Source organism: Lissotriton vulgaris, chromosome 1_1 (assembly GCF_964263255.1).
Source record: "Lissotriton vulgaris chromosome 1_1, aLisVul1.2, whole genome shotgun sequence".
In the NCBI taxonomy this organism is placed as follows: Eukaryota; Metazoa; Chordata; class Amphibia; order Caudata; family Salamandridae; genus Lissotriton; species Lissotriton vulgaris.
The window spans coordinates 1,138,356,254-1,138,383,200 of record NC_141685.1 but is presented as its reverse complement, the minus strand read 5'-3'; the positions used below and the strand labels follow the sequence as shown (position 1 = coordinate 1,138,383,200).

Genomic DNA, 26,947 nt, shown 5'->3' with positions numbered 1-26,947 from the left:
TCCTGTTTCCCCAAAGAGGTAGAGCAGGGGACAGAGAACCAGAAGGATTTCTCAGACCTCACATCCATCCGTCGCCATACTCCTCAGGTTCCCCCGCTCCATGGGAAGAAACTTTCCTAAAGGGAACGACCCTCATGCCGCAAGTTAACAAAAAAAAGTGCTTATTACTGAAGCAAGTGCTTTGGATCGGAGGCTGGGAGAACCTTCACCCGTTTATGCTCATAACAGAGTTCTAACCAAACGGGGGAACAGGACGGGGGATGCCAGTCGGGCAACCGACATCTGCTGGGAGGTAAACTTTGGTATAACGAGTTTGTATTTTAGGGAAGAAAGCTTTAAATAAACAGATACTTCATCGAGCAGACTTCATTGCGCATTATGAAAGACACGCAAAGGGTAACCTCAAGGGGTTGCCAACAAGGAAAATTCTCCCAGCCTTTTTTTTTTTTTTTTTTTTTAAATTCTAGAATGCACCAGGGAAATTTGAACACCCAACTTTTGAAATAATGCATTATTACCAAAACCACTCAAGATTATTACTTAAAAATGTCAAGACTTCAACAAAGCACTGAAAGGAGAACAAGACAAGTTTCCATTTTTTTAAGTTATTTTTTTTGGGGAGGGGGGAAGAGCCATGGTGTCCTGCACCAGCCCCTGCACATGCAAACTGCTGTCAACGAACCACCCCATTAGAGGTCAGGAAATGGGAGGTAAGGGCTAGGACGAGGCAAAAAGCAAAAGAAAAGCATATAAAAGAAAACCCCACACCCGTGAGTTGCTCATTGATTGTCTCGTCTCTTCTCATCGCCAAAGAAATAACTAAAAGCTACAAACAATGCTTTTGATACATTCCTTACTGACCTAAATTAAATATTTCACACATATAGCTTAGAAGTGCTCACTCGGCTACATACTGACAGCAAAAAAATAAGGTAAAACAGCCTACCTCTAAGTGATTCCAAGAGCCATGTACAGATGCGCAGAGTCTACAGCTGGGTAACAAAGAGGCAGGGGAATCCCCCTTTGCAAGAGTTTTATATTGCATGAAATGTCTGAACCTGGTACTAGGTAGTCTGAAGTGATGCTGTGGCCTGAAGTCCCTGGTGAAGAGAAGATTCAGTGTTGCTGGGCTCATTTTTGGCTGGAAGTCTACTTCCAGTGTTAGAGATTTAACCTATTGGGAGTCAGGGGCTGTCCATAACACCTGAAAATAGCTTGATCTTTGTCACAGGTGACTAGAGAAAGTCTTAAAATAGAAACTGGAACGTTTCAGGCTTATTGGCACCTGGCATCAGCTCAAAACAAAGGGATCTCTGAGCTCAAAAAGAGAGGCCAGGTAGGCTCATGCATCCAGGTGTAAAGCAGGACAAGGACAGACCAGCAGAAAACTCAAGGGAGTTCTTGGCAAGTTAAAAAATGCAGGAAATGTTGCACTGTCTCAAAAGGATCAGTTGTTAAAAACAGCCTTGGAATAATAATGTATGCAAAAAGAAATCGGACCGCACCGGACAGCCCCAAAGCTCCAGAATTTAGGAACAACGATGTACCAGATCACAGGCCACGTGGAATGCTCCCTGTAGCAGTAAGCTTTAAAGCTGTATTGCCCAGCATGAGCATGTCAAGGCACATTCTTGTAAAAAGTTTGCTTAAAAGCCTTCTAGGTTAATGGAAGGCTCCTATTGCTTGCAACAATTGCGTACTCATGTGTGTGTAATGGCGGAAGGGCAACCACTACTCACGAGAACTGTGAGACCCTGTGCATCTACAATGGAACAGCAGTATGTCTGGGCTGGGAATATCAGCTACAAAGGCAACTGGATCCACAAAACAAAGTAAGCAGAAAAAGAATATGAAAGGCAGATATCACTTGGATGCAAAGTTTCCTCAACAATGTAAACATGTCTTTTTTTAATGAGGAAAAAATATCAATTTTTCCAGTTTCTGCACTGGTCTGCTGAACTGCTGTCCAACAACCTGCGCTGAGGTATAGTCTGGTGACAGAAGTTAACACTTTTTCCTTTGAAGATACACAAGTGAGAGAGTGCATGTAGTGGTGAAGGGTTTGAATTTCATCACTCCTCGCACCACAAAACCGCTGATGGACAGATCGGCTTTTAAGGGATGGTTGAGATCATTGGAATAATCTCCTTACGGGAACAGGCATTGGTGGATGAGACAAGTAGAGAAAAGTATATTTTCTTCACCGGGCCATGACCTTTCTGGCTTCCCATGGGTGTAGGCACCTTATGTCCTTATTTTGAGCCAGAAAGATGGCAAGTAAAATCAATGCACTGGGTTGTGCCAGGCAACAAGGAAGCACTATAAATTGCCATGCCACGCCATTCTCTTGGCCAGCAACCAAAGGAAGAGATCCCTGCCCTAAAAAAAAATACCTTCTCGGAGATGACAACGAAAGCAGATGCACTCTTGGGCCGAGGAATGGAGCACAAGTCCACTCACAGTGCCCAATGTCAGGATGTTCTCCTGACATTCCAGCTTTTGAGTTTTCACATTTAGTTCCTATTGACTTCATGTACTCCTTTGAAAGTTTTAAATACGCTTCATATTGACTGTGACAACTGGCCGTCATCTTGTGGGAAAAAATCAGCTTAAAAAACCCTTACGTGGTTAGATGTACCTCTGGGGCAAGAAGGTAAAATATCTTGGCACAGCAAAATCAATCAGTAATTCAGGGTTCCAGAGTCACGTGTTACATGGACTTGATTGGTGTAGCAACCAAGTTGCCCACAGAATAATTCCCAGGCAATAATTCGTCAACAACCATCCCTTGGATGCAACTTTATCTATGAAGTGTGACTGCAATCCGAGAAAGGCGGACGGTAATACAATCAATCATTTTTTTCTAAATTTGTTGGCAAAAAGGTGGGTGCAGGAGACCCAGACCATGAAAGACTGCCACCTTTTAGGGAGGCCTTTCTGCTGTATAGGACGCTGGGGTGTTTCTTAGGCCTTCATAAGGACCATTTTTGTTGTTTCTTAATAGATTAGTGGCTTAACTTTAGTGCTATCCCTGAGCACAGACAATGTTCAGAAGTCCAAAGGAAACAAAAAGCACAGTACAACTCCACGGATGTAATTTAGCGCCCACCTCCAAATGTACAACTGAAGAAGATAAGATCAAACTTCTTTCTATTCTCTAAAAGTTATGTGTTGGTTTTATTTTCTGTAAGAGGCAAAATTATTTGAGGATTCTTTTTTATTTTGGAGCTGGAATGTCAGCAAGTAAATGGCATAATGTTTTTTATCTTCTACGATAGATCTTGGCCTGGCATAATTCAAACAGAAAACTATGGACAACAAATCAAATGATGGGCTCTACTGCCTTCTGCTCTTGACAGGTACATACACTGTGATATCTGAATGCAGTCCATATATTGTTCTCTCTCTCTCTATATATATATATATTAACTAACTTGCTGCCATCAGACACAGTATGTGCTTGAGAGCGAATAAAAATAATACCGACTAAATGATTGTAAATTAGGACTTTGAAGTGCACTTTGAACTAAAAAAAAAAAAAAGTTCCCTATTTGGGTAACTATTTCAAGCTAAAATTCATATTTCAAACAGTAAACAAAAAATAAGCACCATTCAACCCTGACTTTTCTGCCTGGGTGATTCCACGCACAGCAAGAACATAAGTGAGGAAATGAGAAGTTGTAAGGGGGAGGCTTCATGGCTCCTGCATGGGTGGAAGGGTAAGGGACTGGGTTGGAAATTAAGCCCCGTAAAGTGCCTGGCTGGGGAGGAATGTTGCAGCAGTGCAAGTTGGGAGGTCAGATGACGAACCGCCATTGGCTAGCAGCAGCACCTGTTTGTGTTTTTTTTTTGTTTTGTTTTTTTGCATATGAGGACATTTAGAGCTGCCTTCAGGATTTAACTTTAGTGTCAGCGTACAGTAGTTAGGAGTCTATCAAGTGTTCATCTTAGAATAGTCATGTACACAGAACCACACATACGCACTGAAACATACATACACGGAAATAAGGTCCATGAAAACGGAGCCCATTCAAACCATTAGCAGTGGCACTTGCTCAGAGGCCGCTGCGGCTCACAGTTCGGCACGCTTGGGTGGAGGGCAAAGAAAATGTCACCCATTAACACCTCAATTTCACCAATCCCCAGACCACAATATTTCATCTGACCCACGAAGTGCAAATTTGCACTACAAAGCACCCGGCAATGAAAGCCAGCTACGATTTTGCGGGTAGGGGCCACAGAGGAAGAGGGGTGTTGCCAGGGGTGAAAGGGGAAAGGCAACACTGGAAGATTAGGGAACACATATTTAAAGTTAAGGCTGTTTGATACTGCATCATATAGCAGAGGCCCTAGAGAGCCCATGCTGCTAGGGAAAACCAGTGCAACGTGAGAAAAACCCTCTTGCCACCTCCTCGAAGGCACTGCCATGCCCACCTGGAAATCTTTAGAAACCTGATAAAAGGGCCATATGAAATAAAATCATGCTCTTTACTCCAAAAACCACTCCAGAACAAAGCGAGGAGTCCGATTGCATTAATTTACCACTAAAAACAAAACACAGGGGTGGGTTGGAGGTCCGAGGAAGCTTTTTAGAAAAAGCTGTCTGCATTCAGTTGAGAATGCAATACTGGTCCGCTGTCCCTTAAATGAGATCAAACTGAGTAACAAAACACTACTGGCATCATCAGTGCAAAGCAAGCTTTCTTGGGCGAAGGGGTACAGGGAGTGTCTGTTGCTCTTCCTGTTTCTAAAGATTCCAGGCCCTGGCAGTGCCCTGTAGAGCAGAGGTTGACCCTGGGAGGCCTTTCCCAGAGTCCTCCCCCCTCTCCCAGCTGGTCTTGTTCTCCTTTAAAGTGCCCCAATATTATAGAACCTCTGAATAAATAGATTAAAGATATCAGATCACCCATCGGCTAGGGTTATTCGGAGTAACAGCCATCCAAGCCGATGGCAGTGTGGCGCTCAGTGGTGTACGGGCAGGAATTGCCATTGGGCAAGGAGCCGCAGACTGCTGTCTTGGCTGCGATGCCGCAGTTTTTGAGTAGGTTGAAGCTGAAAGGGCTGAGGGCGTCTTTTGGTGGGAAAGGCTTCATGGTGGAGAGGATGAGGGCCAGGCAGTCAGCTACGTCCTTGTTGGGGGCGCAGGCCAAGGCTGGCGTATGACCTGAAACCAGAACGAACCTGTCAAAGAAATCTGGAACCAAGACAGAAAATATTTTATACATTGCCCCCTGCAAGGGTTCCCAAGACTAACAACCACATCCACCACCACCCAAACGCTTTCCACTAATGGCCTGCACACACAAACCCCCACCTCCGCCCCACACCCTTTACACAATGAAGTTCCATGCTTGCTCCGATTAGTGTTAGCAGTGCAGAACGACTGGGCTGTATAAATAACAAATGGGCCTAGCAAGAAGATCTATGTCCTAGAGTGCTGGCTGCAGAACAACCAGAGTTTGTAGTGAGTGGGTGCAGGTCGGTCTGCAGAGAATGTGCTCCAAGGTACATAATATTTTGCAGCAAATGTACCGAGGTCATTTGGAAAGGGTGGATAGGTTTTAGCTTGCAGGAGAGGCATTCCAGGTGCAATGGTGAATTTTCAGTAACTGAACAAGTGAAGATTGTCTTCCAAGGCAGCAAGGCCCATGTGCATTGGTGTACAAGGTGCCAGGAAAGATGATATTCCTATATGAAATGTTCTCTCACATGTTGGGAGCTCTGTAGAGACATTCCGGTCATTTTGCAGAGATGGGAAAGGAAGTTCATCGAGCTAGGAAGGACAGTACACCATGAACTTTGAAAAGGCCAGCTTGCTGGAAGTGAGAACAAGTCAGTTAGGAAGGGCAGCTGGTCAGTTTGCAGGGAACAGGCATGGACATGTCCGTTTGCAGAGCAGTGGATGTGGGATGAGTGTGTTTTGCAATCATGCAACAGGGTATGTTGTGGAATACACATTGTTTGCCAGTTTCTGTGGGTGCACTATTGTGTGTGTGATACAAGGACAATGCTAGTGCGGGACAGCTCAATCACAATAGAGGCCTAACATGAACCAAAGGCTTTGGCGGTGTGCATGGCATCTCAATATTCAGACCTGCAAAACTGCCATAAACCGTAAGCTCACCTTCTTCATCCACAGCCAGTACAGTGGCGCCTCTGCTCAGCAGGGCTTGGACTACAGTGGCGAGGCCATTCCGAGCAGCTATGTGCAGCGGCCTGCAATGGAGGACAAGACAAAGAGTAGGTAAGAACTAGGAGGTAACAATGGGAATCCAACATGGCAAAATACCACAAAAACACACCATTTCAGTCCACCAACATGATGATGAAATTACTCGAGTGCCAGCTCAACTAGGACATGAAAGACATATGTACCTCCCTGTTCTACAACAAATACTGGCTTGCCCTACAGGACTTTAAAGCTCCAACCTTCTGAACTCCAGTGGCTAGTTATGCTGCACAATGAGTATTAATCTCGCAGAAATGACAATGGCACGTGGGGGGCAAGGTATTGACAATTTAAATATATAAACATCAAGAAAAGGTGGGATATAATAGATAGGAGCACCTTATTTAAAACGATGGTGTAGAACTGCTTGTACCAACACTGTGTCAGTGTCCGCTCCTGCTTCCAAGCAACAGTGCTTTATGAAGGCGTCCCTGTTTTCTCATACTTCTGCTTGGCAAATACCCAAAAGAGGCACACCTCAAAGAAGAGCGGACTATGTTGCCATACTTCTAGTGGAGTGGGCTTGGACTCTTCTAGTGAACAGTCTTCCCACTGTCACATGGAAGAAAGCGATTGTTGCAGCAACATGTAGAAATTCCATGATTTGAGACCAGAAATCCTTTACTTGGATTGGGGGAAGGAGACTAGCAATTGGTTGGATTTTCTGAATCGTTTAGTTCTGTTCAAGATCAATTTGAGGGACCTTCGGACATCAAGCAAATGCAATGCTCTCTCTGGTGAGTTCCAAGGATATATATTTTTTTTATTGTTTTAGGTTAATTAAAACCATTACAAGAATACATTGATAGCTCATATCTTCGGATAAAAGATTATAAGAAAAATATGTTATTTTTAAAACAAGAGAACTTTGATAAAAACAGTTTGGTAGGGTGTGTGATCGTAGTGTAGTGTCTTGGCCAATTGTCCACTAGTCCGATCTGGTGCCATCTTCCAGACTTTTTAGTTTCAGTTCCAGACATTTCAGGAATTTAACCAACTTCCCATTTAATGGGGGAAGAACTGGGTCGAAACAAGCAAGAACTGCTTGTCTTCGTGTGCGGATTTTTTGTTCGTTGAAGGCAGTTTTTAACAGGGCTACTCTTTCCTCTTTCAGCCTTGGGCAGGTGCATAGTAGGTGCTCGAAGTCTTCATTCTCTGCCCCGCAAAGCCTGCAATTTGTCCCACAGTCCCTTCTCAGCCATGGTTGCAGATGTGGAATAGAGGGTAGAATTCCTAGCCTATGTTTTAAAAAGGCTTCTTTTGTTTTCCTGCCATACCCCAGACCAAAGTATCCTTGTAACCCAGGCGATTTGTATGTGGACAAAGTCATCCATGCGTGTCGCCTTTGTGAAAAGGCCGCTTTGTCTTCCAAGTGCGATTGTCTTTTTATGCACTTGTTTACAACACGCTTGAATTGCACATGCGGTAATGGAGTTTCCCATAGTTCTTTTAGACCTGTGACAGTCAGGGATTCCTCTAGGAAAGCTTTCGCCGGCAGTTGAAGAGAGCTGCTTAGGTCTAGCCATAGCAGATGGTTCAGTGAATTTTCTGGCGAGTTCTTTATTTTCTGCCAGCACTTTATGTATGAACCTCTTCTTGCGAGCTTTTGGCAGGTCAGTCCAAACTCTAACCGAATCTGGGCTTGTGAGGTGTAGGTTGGCAGGTTAAAGAGAAGTAGGTAGGCCTTTGCAATGGTTGTATCAAGCAGTTTCGCGTCTATGCCTTTTAGAGCCTCGCTGCCGTATGTAATAGATGACTCTAGCTTAGCTTGTGCCACACGGAGCAGTGGGAGAAGAGTGGGACCATTCAATTTAGACTTAAGCTGTTTAAGCGTGGTAGCTATCAGCATCCCTTTCCTCTTGATTGCCTCTAGTTGGTTCGAGAAGCGACCTCCTTTATCGAATGGTGAGTTCCAAGGGTTTTAGAACAAAACTTTAAGGATCACATGCTCATTCAGACGAAATTCAGTTGGAACTCTGAGTATGCCCTTTGGATTAATTCCAAGAATAACCCTATCTGTCGTAAATTATAAGTAAGGTTCCATAATTGTAAAAGCCTGCATCTTGCTTCCCCTTTTTGTCAATGTTATGGCCAAAAAAGTTTCTGTCTTTCAAGTGAGATATATTTTGCGACTTGTGTATTGGTTCAAAATGACCAGGCAATAACTGGGAAAGTACTGTGTTCAATTCCTGAGTTACTGATAGATGGAGAAAATTTTGTTAAAAGACCCTCTATGAATTACTTGATATTTCTACCCAACAATAAGAATGGGGGGTAGGGTGTTTAGGGGGTGCCATTTACTATGCTATCATGTATGTTAGTTACCTTATTTTCAGTTTAATAATGGCAATAGACATGACCAGGTGGTCCTCTCGGCATCCCGAATGAATAATACAAAATTATTTAAAATCCGGCTTTTATTACAGTATTTGAGAAAGAAAAACAAACGGCTGCAGTCAGAATCTCAAAATCCTAAGCTTGGATAAGCACTTTCAAAACAACTTCGGGTTAAGTTTCTATAAACAGTGTACTTGCTCATGGTTAGTACCATGCATGTCTATTTGCAATGCAAATTTGCACCAAGAGTGAGAAGGGCTGTAAGGTATTAAATCAATCTATCACTCTTATCAAATTGTTTACACATCAATAAAATTCTGATCTAAACACTCCGTAATGTACAGCGGAGCATTGCTCTGATTTCATCTATCTTTTCTATTTAGCTTTCTCTTCTCTTTTAAATTTCCTTTTAAAAAACATTTTAGAGAAAGGACTGTGTCACTGACGAATGGTTTTTCTTTGCACGGGCTATTCACGGTGGATGGCTGGACTTATTTCTGGACTTTTCATCTTTAAAACAGGAGTAGTCGAATTTTCCCACAAAACTTGATTATAAAGTACATTATGGGCGCCCTCATATATTTGAATTTGTTCTCGTTTACAGATACCCCCATCATTTTGAAATAGTTTTCACTCATAACATAAGGTCCTGAAGAAGGTGGTTGTAAACAAGCCTTATCCACCAAAACGTACGTTGACCTGACTTATTGGATCCTCAGGAGACAACATAACCATGGATATCAAATGAAATGTTTTCTCCAGGAGTTGAATTTTGTATGCCCTTTCAAAATGGATGAAAAGAAGTAAGAATGAGAGAGTGTGACAAGTAAGAGTGTGATGTTTTGTGAGTTGGTTGTGGAGTGAGTTTAATCACAGTATAGGGGTGTTTGCATATAATAATGTTAAATGGTTTATGATGTATTACATTATGAATCACTGATTTACAGAAACATTTTTTTCTTTTGTATGAAAAATAGGAAAAAAATGTTAATGATTTATGAAAAGTATTCTTAACTCTTGGATAAAATTTAAAAAAAATGAATTTTATAAATAAAAAACAGTAATTGTATAAATAAAAGCACTGCTGTTTGTTGATGTATTGCCATAGTGAAGGGATTGCCCAGGGAGCTTATTATAGCCACTGTCTAAGAGATACAGGTTGAGTGGGAGTGCTCTTTGAGCGTGTTGTTTCAATTTCGTATCTTTTTGGCATGGTCACCCCTGCTTTTTGCCGAATATTTGATGCAATTTTGACAGAAGTGCACTGGATATCTGCTATCCAGGTGCCCAGGGCCAGATCGCTTTCCCTAAAACTGTACAATTGTTCCCCCAGTTGGCAATACCTTTAGCACCCCCTGTAAGTCCCTAGTAAATGACACCCCTGGTAACTAGGGCATGGAGGGTAAAGAGAGTTCCTAAGGGCTGCACCATGTACTGTGCCATCCTTAGAGACACATCAGCACACTCATGCAAACCGCCATTGCAGGCTGCGTGACATGGTGCAGATAAAAGTGAAGACACGGCATGGCACACCTTCTGTGTGCCATGTCTATAGACACTGCATGTAATACAATTAAGTCTCTCTACAGGAGGCCTTGCAGTCCAAAGGCAGGATGAACAAGTTACTTACCTTCGGTAAACCATTATCTGGTAGAGACAGTCTAGCCGCTGATTCCTTAACTTCTGATTTCTCCCCAGGCGTCAGACTGGATCCAGATATTTTTCAGCAGTACCTCTGCGCGCTGGGGGACGGCGCCATATGACTCTGTGATTACCGCGACTTAAGATTGTGACGTCAGTGGTGTCATATAAGTCCCCTCCAGCACGTGAACATAAGTTTATTCTGTGAAACCTTCTGTGTTACAACGCAGAGCCACTATTTATATAGCACGAACAAGATCTTTGCAGATATCAGAGCGCTTTACAGAAACAGTAGGTAGGATAAACAAGACTCTTACATCAATATGAGATTCCGTAGACAGTGAGTTGCAAGAATAGGGTATCAATCATACAAGAGTATACAGAGTAATAACAATCAAGAAACAATAATATGGAAGCAGTACAATGTCTAAACGGATAAGATTATAGCACCCCCGAGGGTGAGTAAAGACAATGTTGACAGCAAAGCATTAGTCAGTAGTGGGTGCGTTGCAGGTTATTGAGGCACTCAAATCCTAGTGTACAAAGGTAAGTATTCAGACAGCCGATAATGAGGGAGCCAAATACTGTCATTGTTCCAGTATCAATAGTGTTCAGGTGTATTTAGCCATAAGGATGGCCTTCACCTCTTTCTTGAAGAGTATAGTGGACGGGATAAGCCTGATTTCTGGCAGGAGTGCAGTCCAGATCCTATCAATCAATCAATCAATCAAAGACATTTATATAGCGCACTACTTACCCGTAGGGTCTCAAGGCGCTTGGTGGGGGGGGGGGGGGGGGGGGGGCGGGGGGGGGGGGGGGGGGGGGGGGGGGTGCCGCTACTGCTCGAATAGCCAGGTCTTCAGCTTCTTCCTGAAGGAGAGGTGGTCTTGGGTCAGGCGCAGGTCGGTCAGGAGGTAGTTCCAGGTCTTGGCGGCCAGGTAGGAGAAGGACCTTCCTCCTGTTGTCGCTCTCCGGATGCGGCGGACGGCGGCGAGGGCGTGGGTGGCTGATCGGAGGTGGCGTTTCGGAGCGTAGAAGTTGAAGTTGAAGTAGAAGTTGATCCTAGGTGCCATTCCAGAGAAGGAGCGTTTGTATGTTTTTTCCTTCCGGAATCTCCGTGGTTTCAGGAGGAGAGTGTTTGTGCTTCTGTTGGATCTTGAGCCTCCTGATATGGTCAGCTTATGAGAGAGGTAGTTGGGTGCCTTGTGGTGTACGGCCGAGTGTGTCATACAGGCAATTTTCAACTGAATTCTGGCTTCTATAGGCAGCCAGTTCAGGGCTTTTAAGTCAGGGGATATATGCGAGTGTTTTCTTGAGCCAGTGATGAGTCTCGCGGCCGCGTTCAGGGAGGCTCTTAGGGGAGCCGTTGTTGTCAGGGGGAGCCCGCTGAGAGCCACAATTCCATAGTCTATGCGAGGAGTGACTAAGGCTTGTACCACAGTTTGGAAGTCCTTGGGTGGTAGGAAGGGTTTGAGTTTTCTCAGCGTGTTGATTTGGAAGTTGGCTCCTTTAGTTGCTATGCTAATATGTTGCTGCATGTCGAGATTGCAGTCCAGTGTGATGCCAAGGGATTTCGCTGAGTCCACGATGGTGGGTTGGACATTGAGTGCGGTTAGATGATTGAGCCAGGTTTGGGTGATGGCCTTTTTCGCAGGAGGAGAGATCAGAAGGAACTCAGTTTTCAGAGCATTTAGTTTGAGGTGATTGTTGGCCAGCCAAGCTTGAGTGTTTCTTAGTGTGGCATTCAACAGATTGATGTCTTCAGGGGATTGAAGCTTGAGGTAGAGCTGAGTGTCATCGGCGTACATATGGAAATGTATCTTAGAAGATTGAAGCAAGGTGGTGAGTGGTTCCATGACGAGGTTGAACAATGTGGGGGATAGGGAGGAACCTTGCGGAACGCCCAGTGTTACTGGCACAGGCGAGGACAGTGCGTAATTGATCTTGAACCTCCGTGAACCATTTGAGAACCGTCCCGGATATGCCCATTCTGGTATTTAGGAGCTCCAAAAGATTCTCGTGTTTGACCGTATCAAATGCTGAAGAAAGGTCAAGGAGGATGAGGAGGCAAGACTCATTGTGATCAAGGATTTGGAGGGCATCATCTATTATGTGTGTCATGGCCGTTTCCGTGCTATGCTTTGCTCTGAATCCGGATTGGTGAGAGTTGAGGAGGTCAAACTGCTCAATGTGTTTTGTCAGTTGGAGTTGTACGCATTTTTCTAACAGTTTTGCTAGAGTGGTGATATTGGTGATAGGACGATAGTTGTTTAGGTCGGCCGGGTCAGCTGTGGGTTTCTTGAGTATAGGCGTGACTTGCCCAATCTTGAGGGAGTCTGGGATGATCCCTTGTTGCAGGGAACAGTTGAGGATTTTAGTCCAGAGTGGGAGGAACAGGGGGGTGAGGACTTTAACAGCATTGGCAGGTAGGGGATCTGTGTGATGATTGGCGGGTTTCAAGGTGACCAGCAGCTTGTGAATTGATTCTTCGGAATAGGTGTCGAAGGACGTCCATGAAGCGTTGTTTTTAGCATGAGTGTTAGTTATGCATATGGAGCCGGCGAATCGACTTACATCCTTGATGAGATCGCTTCTTATAGTGTCATTCTTTTGCTTGAAGAAAGCAGAGAAGTCTTCGCAACTTGGGATAGCCTTTGTTAAGTTGTTGGGTTGTGGAGGTTGCGTTTTGGTTTGGGTTTTGACTAACTCAAATAGTTTTTTTGGTCGGTTTTTAGCTTGATCCAGCTGTTGGCTAAAGAATATTGATTTCGAGCGTTTGATTTTTCTGAAGTAGGCGTTTCTCTTACTCTTAAGCATTCTAAGGTTCAGTGCTGAGGGGTCCGATCTCCACGCGCGCTCAGCTAAGCGCATCACACGTCTGTCTTCATTGAGTCTGCCATCGTACCATGGGTTCGAGTTCTTGATGGAGACTCTTCAATTGCAAGGGTGCGGCTTCATTGATTATTGTAGACATGGAGTCTAGGTAGAGGTTGGTCAATGAATGCACATCAGAGACGTCCGTCGGGGGAAGAAGGAGACTGCCTGTGTGGGCAGGCAAGGACTTTGGGTTAAGGTTCTTCAGGTCCCTCTTCCAAATCTTGGTTTTGGCAGGTTGCGCCGGGTTAAGTTTGACTTTTTCGTTGATGAAGAAGGTGATGATGTGGTGGTCTGACCAGTCACATGGTTCGATTGCGACTAGTTGGGTAGAGTCTTCTTTGGCGATGATAAGGTCAATGATAGAGCCTTTTTCATGTGTCGGACCGTTGCAGATTTGGGTGAGGTCAAGTGCGTCGAGGAAAGTCTTAAGGCTCTTCACCACAGTGTCTTTCTGGTCATTCCAGTGGAGGTTGAAGTCTCCCAGGTAAATTTGATTGAGCTGTCGACCGGCGTTGGAGGATATTGTGTCCATTAGTTGTTGGGAGAAGATGAAGTTGTCACCGGGTGGGTGGTAAATAACATGAAGGGAGCACACAGGTTTGCCCTCACTAGAAATCACAAGGCAGATGAGTTCGCAGGAGGAGAGAGAGGGGGAGGGGCCTTCAGTGACAGCTAGGTTGCTCCTGTAGATGCATGCGATGCCCCCGCCCGTCTTGCCATTCCTGTCGAGTCTAATAATGCGATAGTTGGGGGGGACTAGTATGTCCATTATAGGTGTGGATGTTTCAGTTAACCACGTTTCAGTCAGAATGGCTAGATCAATGCCCCTTGATAAGATGAGCTCCGCGACACCAGAAGAGTGTCTCCGGGCCGATCTGCAATTGAGCAGGATACACTTTAGTCTAGGGGTGAGGAGGATGGGAGAATGTTCTAAGGAGAGGGGGATATTTTTGAGATTACAAGGGACAGAACTTCTGTCGCTCAGTGTGGGTGGCCTGAGGGGATTTGTGAGAATCGTGGGTATGGGGAGGTGTGTTGTGGGTGAGCGTTTTGTGGGACCTGGGCCATAGGAGCAGAGTAGATTGTGTAAGTCTCGGCCCGAAAGGGTGTTTAGGGTGCGACGGGGACGGCCGGAGGCCTTGCGATCAGGGATAGAGGGCCAGCGCGGGGAGAGCAGGGTGGAACGGTTTGAGGGGCGAATGGAGTCCTTGTTGGGCGGGGAAGAGTAGGGTAGTGGGTGCCTGGGGTGTGTGAGAAGAAGTTCTTTGATGGTGTGGAGCTCTTCCTTGACTTGTAGGAGGGTGGAGATGATCATGTCCAGTGTTGGATTGGGGATGGAATTGGAAGTGAGAGCAGTGGGTGAGTGTTTGAGTCGGGTAATGGGGTGGGAACTGGATCGAATGTGACGGGATGTGCGCGCGATGGAGCAGGGCTCTGCGGTCCGAGTAGGTGGGGTAGCATTCGAAGGATGAGAGAGTTTGTGAACAGGGGGCGGGGATGAGGACAGGGGGCGGTTGATAGCGTGAGTGATGGCGCTTGTGGTAGGCGGTGTGGGTGAGTTGAGGGATGAATGTAGACTGGAGGGGGAAGGAGTGACAATAGGGGGGTGGGGGCTAAGAATGGGAGGGGATAAAGGATAAGGGGTTATGTTGAGGGAGGTGGTGTGTTCCGTGAGTCTGGCCGATGGGGTGGGGTAGTGGGGAGTGGGGAGTGGGGGGGGAGAGAGGGTGAGGGTTGGTCATGTCGCGGGACGCGGGAGGTATGCTCAAGGTGGTGGAGGTGGGTTCTGCGCGACTTGTGTGAGGAGTGGGGTGGGGAATAAGGAGGGTGGGGGAATTGGTGATGTGTGAAGGGGGATGATAATCGCCAATGCATGAGGGGTGTGGGGAAGTGAGATCGGATGGGTGATCGATTACAGCAGCATCTGCGACGTTCGCAGAGGTTGTGTGGTGGGGGGTGAGGAGGGTGGGGATAACGGTAGTGAGCAAAGGGGGGTGATCTTCGCTAGTGCATGGAGGAATTTGGGGGATATGAACGGGTGGTATGCAATGGGAAGTATGATCAGGAGGGTGACTGATTACCGCGGATTGGGGAGGGGAGAGCTGTGAGATGTTCCTCAGCTGTGATGGGGTGCGGCTGGTGTATATGGGGGAGAGGTCTATGTCTGTGATTGAGCTGTGTGGGGCAGCTACAATAGGTCGGTGGGTGATTAAGGTGCAGGGGGTAGAGGGGGAGAGATCTACGTCTGTGATTAAGGAGTGTGGGGTAGCTACAGAAGGTGGGTGTGTTATTAAGGTGCTGGGGGTAGCGGAGAGGTGCGTGTCGTTTTGGGGCTGAGCTATGTTAGCTGGGTTGTGATTGGCGGCTGTGCGTTTGGGGATGAGAGGACTGGGGGTGCTGTGAGTGGGGGTCCGTGGATTGGAGAGGTGCTGTTTGAAGGTGGGGAACAAGTTGTCTAGTAGTTCCAGGTTCCTGTCTGTGGATTGAATTAGGACAATCCCGTTATTGTAGATAGTGATGGTGGTTCTGCCTGGGAAGAGTTGAGATGGTGTGATGGAGAGTGTTGAGCCATGAGCGGATTTCCTGGTAGAGGAGACGGAGAGTAAGGTGCAGAACACTTTTCTCCATTGGACTCTTCGTGTGGTGTGGAAGATGATGTCAATATTCATGGATCAATTCACCGATGAGAAATAGGTGTCGACAAAGGGGGTTTCAGGGTGGGTCCTAAGGAAGTTATGTTTAAAGCGCTTAGCGGCTTTTTTGTTGGGTAATGGTGGGTAGATGATTTTATATGTGTGCTTGCCGATGAGATCCATGTTGGGTATAGGTAGGCGTAGGAGGGTGTACAATAATGATAACAGGAGCAAAAAAACAAGTGCAAACAAAAATTACATGTAACGATAGTGACAATGGTGAGCAGACTGAGTATATGATGTAGCAGTCAGATCAAAAGTGACATTAGTGAGCAATCAAAATATATGAGGTAGCAATCGGTACGTCCCAAGAGAAAGTGAACTGGGTGCAGGTTACACAAGTGTATAAAATACAAGTAAAAATATAATAGTGATATACGAGGTAGCATTTACATTAGTGCGCAATCAGAGTACATGAGGTAGCAGTTGGTGCGTCACAAAGAGAAAGTGAACTGGGTGCAGGTTATAAGGTGTACAAGATACAAGTAAAAATATAATATAGATAAAACATTGTCTAAACATTAACAGAGGCAAAAACATTGTCTCTAACACAAGAGGTAGTGGATACACATAGGTATGAACCCAAATAAAGAGGTAGCAGCCTGTGTGTTACACGGGAAAGTGAACAGAGCGCCAGTTACAAAAATGTCTAACAAACCAGTAAAGGTATAATACTGCAAAAATGTCAAAAAGACAGGTAGAGGTATAATACTGCAGGAGAGAACAGGCATTATGTCACTAGTGAACATAATACAAGTAGAAATATAGTATTGCCATACAAGAAGGTAGACACTCTATCAAGTAAGTGGTGTAAACACATGGGTGTAAACCCCGGCTAGCCACCCGAGAGAGAGACTAGGCAAAGATGGCCGCCCCCTATGAGAAGAGACAGTAGTCCTCTTTTTATTTTTGTGGCTTTGTGAGCAGGGAGGGCAGTTTCGTTTTCAAGCTAGCCCAGTTCCTGAGTTGCTGTGAGGGAGTCTTATCTTGCAGGGGCCTCGTGGGCATCTGAAGGCACAGGAGGTGATTTATTGCCTTTCTTTTTAGCACCCCGCCATTTTGAACAAAGGGTTTTGCAAAAGTACAAGCGATGGTCAAAAGAAGTACCTTTTTTTGTCGAGAAGCCTGTGAGTTAGTGTGGGGGGGGGGGGGGCGCGTCCACTGCTGCCCGTGAACCTCCGCGGGGTTTGCAGGTTTCCTGGTGAATTAAACAGCGTCCCTGAGCCCTTCCACTGCCCTCAAGACTGTAGGAATCCTCTAATGTGGGGCGGGGGTAATTGTGAACTGTAGGAACCGGAGACCTGCTCCCAAGGTCCCGGCGGCAGCCGGTGGGGGGGGGGGGGGGGGGGGGGGGGGGGGGGGGGAAATCGCAGGGGGTCACATACGCAGAGGAGGAATCCCCGCTCTTGCCTGCAGGGCGCTCTGAGCCTTAGTGCTGCAGCCCCTTCCGTCACACCTGACGGCGCTGTGTGTTTCCCTCTGGTCTCGCTGTTAGACTAGGGACTCCACTCCGGTGGTTCCCTGGGCAGCGTCTCCACCCTCCCTCCCTCTCACCTCCAGCTTCCGAGGGTCCGATGTAGAGAGGGACAGGTTCAGCCGAGTGAGCCTCTCAGATAAGTGAGGCTCACCGCGGACCTGCAGCAGGATTCTGAAACTGATATTGAAACTGGCTTTGGAAACAGTGTGCCAATAAGATCAATGTATTCTTGAAACAATAACTAGAAAACAGAAATGAATGGTATTGCACTATCAAGTCAAGATCCATAAGGTAAGACAAATGGTCCACTGAATCACACAACTAATGAAACAGTGATCACTGGTGTAAAAAACCAGTGCTGAAAAAGGGTATAACCCTTACACTACAGGTCGTTCGCAGAGGGGGAGGATTGGTAGGGCGTTAAGGAATCTGCAGGTAGACTATGTCTCTACCAGATAATGCTTTACAGAAGGTAACTTGTTCATTTGATAGAGACATCTAGCTGCAGAAACCTTAACTTTTGAACTAAATATCCTAGCAATACCCACCGGGAGGAGGGTCTGTGAACTAATCGTACAAAAGTTGTCAAAGAGAACCAGCCGGTGTAAATTAACAATAGACCTGACGTACGTAGGAACCAGATGAAATAGAGCTTGAACTACTTATGAAAATATGTGGCAAGTACCACAGTCAATGAAAATAAAACAACCCTACAAGCACAGAAAAAACATGCCCCAAGGGCAGCTGAATAACTTTGTGCCAGAAGACAACAGTCAACAGTAAGACAGTAGTCCGTGACCCCTAAAGGATGAAAGGAGTTTATGGACTAGTTGGAACAAAGGCAATAATTAATACCCTGTAAATTAGTTTCCTACACCGTTAAGGAAGGATTCAAAAGAACCTGTCCTCAGAATTCCAGAAAAAGATGTACCAGGACACATCAAAATTTGAGCTTAGATGAATAAACCCATTCGTCAGAAAGACCAACTCAAGAACCAAAACGGATGTAAATCAATGTCTATTCTTGAAGAAAAAGTCATTAGATAAAATGGCCAGTACAAGGGTGCCACAACACATAGAACACAAAGACAGAAAAATGGCAATTCGCCAGGTATGAATCTGCCATGAACAGAAAATGCCCAGATCTATACAGTTCATACCCTACATACATATATAGATCCATACTCATAATATAGTCTATACATAGACCTAAATCTACAGGATATGACATACAGTCACAGAGAGAACTACACTGAAGAGAGAAGCAAACTGCAACTCATAGTAAGATTTGCATTATTATAATACATATCCTGTCTAATTAAATATAGCAAAGCTATATATAGTTATGCAGAACACAGATACGTTACACCTGTGGGTATGCCAAATACCTGAATAGATAAAATGGAACTGAACAACCAGCCCATGATACCTACACAAAAGAAAATTGAAATCGAACAAAAGAAAGGAAGATCACACCTTCAATAATATAAATGTATATAAACACACACACACACATATATATATACATACATACACACTCCATCATACAAAAGTATATGGAAAAGAAAACCCAGGATGTTCTTGAGGAAGAGAAACCATAAAGGTGAACATTCTATTTAAGAAAAGTAGAAATCCTCCCAGAAAATGCTGGACGTGGCTGTGAAAGCTAACCCCCTAGGGTCAACATATTCTGTCACTGCATTACAGAAAACATTACAAGAAGTGATTGCGGATCAACCATGTTCTAAAAATTAATGTAGGCCATAAATGGGGGGTAAGCGTTAGTAATGCACAAGTTACTTATCTTTGGTGAACATGCTATTTAAGAAAAGTAGAAATCCTCAGTAACAATATATCTGTAAGAAACATTAGTTAGTTATAGATTCCTTACCTTAGAATTACCCCCAGTCGTCAGACTGGAACCAGAAAGTTTTTTCGTCAGCAGTACATCTGCGCGTTGGAAGGTGGCTTCGGTCGGCTCCACGTCTGCGTCACCGGAATGACGTCGCGGCAGCTTAGACGCCGCCTCGTGCGCTGACGTCAGTTCTGTACACGACTTTCCGCGCAAGAAACGCAGAGCCATGCAAGACACTGACCATTGGTGTACAAAACTAGGGCCCACGGGGAGGATGGGTGGGGCGGTAAGGAATCTATAACTAAGGAAAATGCTACTTACCAGTATGCATCTGTTCTTGGGATGTAGGGCTGCAGAACCACACACCTTTGCATTAGATCACTATCTGGTGGTGGGCCCGCATGATTACACTTTGTTGTTGTCTTGGAAGAATCTTTGTCTGCTGGGTGACTCCTCCCTTAGACTGTAGTGCGCATGGGCATCAACAGCATCCTCAGATTGTTTTCGCCATTGGGCAAATGATGGAGTTGTATCATTACAGATAAGGATGACCATGTATTGTGTATCTAAATAAGATAATACTGGAACAGATATAGGTAGCCGGGGAGGCGGGTGGGCGTGTGTGGTTCTGCAGCCCTACATGCCAAGAACAGATGCATACTGGTAAGTAGCATTTTCCGTTCGAGGCATATGGGATGTAGACCACACACTTTTGCATAGATTGCACAGCAGTTTCTCCCTTAGCGGCGGTCACCCACATCTGTTGCAGTAGTTTGAAATAATGTCTTTAGTACAGCCAGCCCCACACTTGCTTGCCTGCACATCTACACAGTAGTGTTTTGTAAATGTGTGTGTAGTAGACCATGTAGCTGCTTTACAGATATCATCTAATGGTATGTTTCCTAATAATGCCATAGATAATATAATAATAATAATTCACATTTGTAAAGCGCACAATCACCCGTAAGGGTCTCTAGGCGCTGGGGGCCGTCGGGAAGATTAAGCAAGCTATTGCCCAGAGTCACATGGTGCTGGGCTAATCTGCCGCTGGTGCCGGAGATCGAACCGTGATCCCCAGATTCCAGAATCAGTCGCCCTAGCCGCGGCGCCACACCTCTTCCCGCTGCTCCTATCTTACGGGTAGAATGAGCCCTAGGAGGAATGGTTAAAGTGTGTTTTGCTTTTTGGTAGCAAATTTGAATACACTTAACAATTCACCTGACAATGCCTGATTTTGAAATCGGATTGCACTTATGTGGAGGCGAAAAGGACACAAACATTTATTTAGTTTTACGAAAAGGTTTTGTCCTATCTATGTAGTATAGAACTGCTCTTTTTACGTATAGTGTGTAAAGAGCTCTTTCTGCAACCGTTTGAGGTTGTGGAAAAAATACTGGCAACTCAATGGATTGGTTGATATGGATTGGTGAAATGACCTTTGACAGAAACTTTGGATTTGTCTTGAGAACCAGTTTATTATGATGAAGTTGTATAAATGGTTCTTGAATTGTTAATGCTTGGATCTCACTCACTCTTCGTAGTGATGTAACTGCTACTAAAAAGGCAACTTTCCATGTAAGAAACTGTAACTCACACTTATGCAATGGTTCAAATGGTGGACTCATAAGTCTTGTGAGAACAATATTTAAATTCCAGACTGGAGAAGGTGGTATTCTCGGAGGAATTATTCATTTAAGTCCTTCCATAAACGCTTTGATTGCAGGTACTCTAAACAATGACAAATGTTGTCTTGTTTTGGAGATATGCCGCTATAGCCGCTAGATGTAATCTAATTGGAGTATGCTAAAATAGATCTTTGCAGATGTAAGAGATCGCATATGATGTTTTGTATTGAAACATCTAAGCTTGTTATTTGTACAATATACAACGAATCGTTTCCATTTTGCTGCATAACATGCTCTAGTGTTAGGACGTCTTGCCTCTTTAATGACATCCATGCAATCAGGTGGTAAATTTAGATATCCAAATTTAAAGACCTCAGGAGCCAAATCTCTAGATTGAGCTGCATTGGGTCTTGATGCATAATCTCTCCATGGTTCTGTGTTAGTAGATGTGGGGAGAGTTTTGGTTTGTGGTGTGGTACTACAGAGAGCTGCAGTAGTGTTGTGTACCATGGCTGTCTCGCCCACGTTGGTGCTATTAGAATCAATGTGAGAGAATGTTGTCTTAGTTTGCGTACCACTAATGGAATTAGTTGGAGAGGTGGAAAAGCGTACGCAAATTTGTTTGACCAGTTCATCCATACCGCATTGCCTTTGGATAATGGGTGTGGGTACCTGGCGGCGAAGCTTAGGCATTTGTAGTTGCTTTGTGTGGCAAACAGATCTATCTCTGGTTATCCCCACATTTGAAAAAATGGCTGAAGAACTTGAAGATGAAGCTCCCATTCGTGTATCTGTTGTCTCTGACGACCTAACAGATCTGCCAAATGATTGTTAACTCCTGGTAGATGTTCTGCTAACAGAAAAATGTTTTGAGGAATGGCCCATCTCCAAATGCTCTACGCCAGTCGGGAGAGAGTGTGTTCTTCCTTGCTTCTGAATGTAATACATTGCTGTCTTATTGTCCGTCCGGGCTAGTACAGCTTTGTTTGATATGAAATGTTGAAATGATTTTAGAGCTTGAAAGATTGCTAGTAACTCCAGATAATTTATGTGGAGTACTCTTTGTTTCATTGTCCATATTCCTTGTACTGTGTGACTTTGTAAGTGCGCTCCCCATCCCATGAGAGATGCGTCTGTAGTCAGTATTATTTGTGGAACTGGCTCTATAAACGGCCGGCCCTTGGAAAAGTTTTTGTTGTTCCGCCATTGCAGAGAGCGATGCGTCCGGTCGTCTACCACCACCAGATCTGATATCTCTTGTTGAGCCTGATTTCACTGACCTGCCAAGCATTCTTGTATGGGGCGCATTTGTAGAAGTCTTGCATATGGCCCTATGAAAATGCAAGATGCCATCATCCCTATTAGCTGCATGAACACTCGAGCTTGTAGTGAATGTTGTGCTTGGAATTTTTGGATGAGATTCTGCATAGCTTGTATTCTTAGTAAGTTTGGGTACGCTACTGCCTTGGAGGTATCTATCGTGGCCCCTGGGTACTGCTGAGATAGGGACGGTTGTAGATGTGAATTGTTTTAATTTACTGTAAACCCCAATGCAGGAAGGTGGATACCTGACTATGGTTACCCCATATATTTTTACATAGTATTTAGCTGGTTTTCGACTTAGTTGGTCTGGGATCCTGCTAATCAGGGCCCCAGGCTATCTGCTCTCTCTTTAAAATGGACTCCATGTACCCTAGGTACATCACCAATTGGGTATTGGGTCACCTTATCAGCCCCTGTACAGGGTACTATAGGCACCCAGGTGCATCCAAGGCCTACCTGGGGCTGCAGCATATCTTTTGCCACCCCTGGGTGGCCATCCAAACTGACACAACTGGCTGATCACTCAGCTGGGTCAAGGTGGTGTAATCACCCCTTGCTTAGATGTAGTATACCTATGTCTAAACCTATATCTGGACACATATGCACCTATAAGTCACTCCTATGACAGGCTTTAACAATCCTGGAGGCAGAGTGCTTGGTTTTATGTGAGATGGTGCTCTAGCATGAGCTGAGCCTGTCTGCAGCTTTAGGAACCATGTCCTTATAGCTGTTCTGGGATATATCCATACCATATACTCTTAAGTGCATTATGAACCTCCCGGTTAAATGCTAACTATGGTTTGGCTTTATCAAAACATGTCATGTAAGGTGTCATACGCTTTGGAATACTACTCCCTCGCCAGTCCTGGCGAAGGGGGTAGCATTCCACCCTTCTAGAGGGAGAAGATATGTTACTTTCCTTAAACGCGGTTAAATCTAACCAGAGCCTCAGCATCACAAAATGGATGCTGCTGCCACAGACACAAGTCTGGCCTCCTGCTGCTGACCGAAACTCCGGCAGGGGAGGCCTGGACAAAAGGTTTACTGTCACAGGGAGGTGCTAGCCCCACCCAGACAGGAGATAGTGGATTGGGGCAGGGAGGGCTGAATGAAACTAGACACTGCCTGGGGCACACAAGGTGTCCCATGCAAAAGTCCAGTTCAAACCAGTGCTGGAGCACTCCAGCCCCAGCTCTGGCGCGAAACTGGACAAAGGGAAAGGGGCGCAACCACCCCCTTCCTGGGTCCCACCCATAAGAGGGACCTAGCAGGAGATCCAGCCCTTTGATTTGGAATAAAGGTAGGAGCTGTGCCCATAGACATTAGATCATCCTGACTGAAACTTTGATACGAAACTCTGGACCCTTCGACATCCTACTCGACGTAGAAGACTGAAGAATCTCCCTTGTGGTCAAGGAGTGACCACCCTGCACAAGCAGGCACCATCAGCGCTCAAAGGTTTTCCTTGTTGTTGCTCCCCCCGGAGCTCGAACGACAGAGACCGACAAGACCTGGACTCCCAGACTTCAAACAGCCGAATCCACATTCCTAGCAAAGCTGAGACCCGTGGAGGCGACATGAGACGTGGGACCGGCCATCTTGGAAAGCCAGCGAAGTGCTTCCTGTGCAGCTCCTGAGGCACCCTCGAAGCTGTGCATTGGGGATTGAGAAGCCCCAGCCCCGAGCAGCCTATGCACCGAAGATCACCTCTCCACACTCACCGAGTGCTGCATGGGGCCCTTTTGCATTTTCCTGCTTGACGCGTTGTCCGGTCACTTGCCCGTTGGCTAGTGGCCTCTGTGACGACGAACCTTCGAATTTTCACTGCTGGTCTAGTTGCTCCAGACTGGCCCTTGCTCCCCTGAAAAGGAGCAGCCCATCAGACCTTGCTGGTCTGATCCAGAAGCCAACTCCGATTCCTGCGTGGGTTGCATTTGCCAAGGCCTGTTGACTCCGATTCAAGAAGCGACACCGCAAGCCTTCGTGGGACAGTCCGTGTCCACCTCCTGGTCGTCGTCGATACTTCCTGGTCCACGTGGCAGCGGAGACAAACTTCACGACATCACCTGATCGCAACCAGACATCGCCTGGTTCCTTCCTGGTCACTGGCGAGTGACTCAGACTCTGTCCCCTCTGCTTTCAGGTACTCTACATCTTCGATCCACCCTTGGATCCAACCGGACTCTTCTCTCCTGGTCGCCTGCAGCATCCTTTCCTCCAGGCTCCATAGAACACCACGCTGAAACCCGACGCACTTTGACACCTATGCACCCGCTTCCTGTGGGTGAGGTAACGAGAGTACTCCGGTGCTCCTGTAGTGGTTTACACCTCTAATGTCCTGGTTTTAAGTGGTTAAGTTCTAGTCCAGTCGGAAGACTCCCAAATCAGTAACTTTCTAACTTTTACGCACCCTTGACTTCTATTGGTAAACGCGTGTGCCTATAGACACTGCACCCGCATCCTGTGGGCCTCCCCGGACCTAACCTTCGTTAGTCCAGAGTAGCCGCAGCGATTCTCAAGGCCCTAGGCCTTACCATTGTTCGTGATGTGGTTCTTATACCGCTATTTTAGTATATGGTTTGAGTGGCCACCAGGGCCTATCCATATTTGTGCAACTTTTGTATGTTATATGAAGTTCTTTGTTTAACGCTTGTGCTTCTGTCCTCATAAATAGTACAGGGGATTATTCTAGTAATAAATGCATATATTTTATAATATATAACTTGTGTGGTGTCCTTTCATTTGATGTTAAAAGGATTGCATATGGTAAAACAGCTGGCTTCACATGTCCTCTTGAGTTTAGCCTAAGACTGCTTCTGTCCATGCTACCAATAGGATAGCTGGTCTATAGGATTGACTTACAACCAATCACCATAAGGGTCGTTTGGAATGGTGCAAGGTGCTCACTAGAATAGTGATCATCATATACCAGGCCAACTTCTCACACCCAACTTGTGCAGCAGGCAGACTGTTTGATGCGTGTGCTGTACACATTGGTTGTACGACTTGGATTTTATGAGCCAGTCGTCTAGATATGGGAATACATGAATGTTGTCCCTTCTTAAGTGTGCTGCTACTACCGCTCGTCACTTTGTGAAAACTTGAGGTGCTGTTGTCACTCCGAAGGGGAGCACCTTGAATTGGTAGTGCTGATCTTTCAATCTTAGGTACTTTCTGTGAGACTGATGAATGGGAATGTGGAAGTAGGCGTCCTTGAGGTCTAATGTGGCAAGGAAATCCCCTTTTTCTAGTAACGGTAAACTTGTTGTAATGTGACCATATGAAAGTGGTCTGAATGTATGTACTGGTTTAGGGGTCTTAGATCTAGAATTGGTCTGAGAGACCCGTCCTTCTTGGGTATGAGAAAATAAAGGGAGTAAACCCCTGTGTTTTGGTGTTCCCTTGGTACTGGTTCTATCGCATTCTTTTGCAGTAGTGATCCTACCTCTTACCTTAGAAGTAAGAGGTGCTCTTGTGACCTAGGACGTTGTCTGGGTGGTATTGTTGGAGGAGTGGAAGTGAGCTCCAGGCAATAACCTGACTGAATTACTTGTCTCACCCACCTGTCTGTGGTCATGGAGTTCCAGACAGGTAGGAACTGTTGTAATCTTGCCCCGACCGGAGTGGAATGGTCTGAGGGGATGGAAGGGAAGTCACTGTTTGGGAGTAGAGGCGTTGCGATTGTTGTTGCCTCTGCCCTTATTACTATTTCCTCTATACCCTCCTCTATAGTATCCCTTACTGGGTGAGGTTTGGTTGGTCTGTTTGTAAGTAGAGGAGGTATTGTCAGTTTGGAAGACTTTTGATGCACCCCTATAGGAGGAGCGACGAAAGGACGGTCTATGGGCTTGTGTTTGTAAAGCGCCCATTGATTTTGCAGTATCAGTGTCTTTTTTCATTTTTTCTAGCGCACTGTCTACATTTGGACCGAAAAGATGTTGTTGGTCAAATGGCTGGTTTAGTATACTGGCTTGTACCTCTGGTTTGAATCCCGAGATTCTTAGCCATGCATGCCTATGCAACAGTACCCCTGTATTTACTGCTCTAGATGCTCTATCTGCAGTGTATAGTGCTCATCTTAGAGGTATTAGTTATAACCTTGCCCTCTTGTATTAAATCAGCATCCCTAGACTTATATAGTTCTGGTAGGTGTTGCATGAGAGACTCTAGCTCATCATAATGAGCTCAGTCGTATCTTGCTAACAGAGCTTGAGTGTTAGCAATCCTCCATATATTGGTAGCTTGTGATAGTGTGTGCTTCCCTGAGGCATCTAGAAGCTTTGATTCTTTGTCAGGGGGTGGAGCATCCCCTGTTGTCTGCGAGTTAGCTCTCTTTCTCGCATTTGACACTACCAGCGAATCTAGTGGCAACTGTCCCTTAATGTATGCAGGATCAGAGGGAGCCGCTTTATATTTCTTCTCCAGTCTGGGGTTAATTACCCTGGCCCTGACTGGGTCTTTAAATATTTCTGGTGCGTGTCTTACCACTCCATTCAGTATTGGCAGTGTGGTAGTGGTTTTATGTGATGTTAACAGTGTATACATAAGAAAATCCTCTTCTATTGGATATGTATGCAGGTCTACTCCATGGAAAGTAGCTGCTCTATGGATGAGCTGTGTGAACCCAATGGTGTCATCTGGTGAAGATGGCCTAGACGGGTATGCCTAGTCTTGTGGTAGATCTGGTGCATTGTAATCTTCCTATGGGTCACCTGATGACCCAGCCATATCATCTGGGTCATTGATGTCCTCTATTTGTTAATAACTGGGTTGAGAGTATGTATCCCCATAATCCTCCTTCTGTGGTATTATACTATGTGTACTAGTTGGTGAGTGTGCAGGAGAAATATCTGCTAGTATTTCTACTTGTGGTGAAGGAGGTCTTGTGGG

The 26,947-nt window shown here is 45.4% G+C and overlaps 1 protein-coding gene across 2 annotated transcripts in view; it reads right to left on the bottom strand.

Annotated features, from left to right (window-relative positions):
• Positions 1–437: 437 nt before the first annotated feature.
• The window catches only part of ANKRD52 (ankyrin repeat domain 52), a 430,239-nt gene continuing 403,729 nt past the window's right edge, over positions 438–26,947 (bottom strand). The window contains exons 27-28 of one of the 2 annotated variants that reach the window (XM_086963824.1): positions 6,125–6,216; positions 438–5,194 (exon numbers count right to left, since the gene is read on the bottom strand). In XM_086963824.1, coding sequence (XP_086819950.1) covers positions 4,920–5,194; positions 6,125–6,216 — 367 coding nt within the window. In that variant the 3' untranslated portion in view covers positions 438–4,919. The remainder of the gene's footprint in view (positions 5,195–6,124; positions 6,217–26,947) is intronic. The other variant, XM_086963825.1, reaches the window with a different exon arrangement.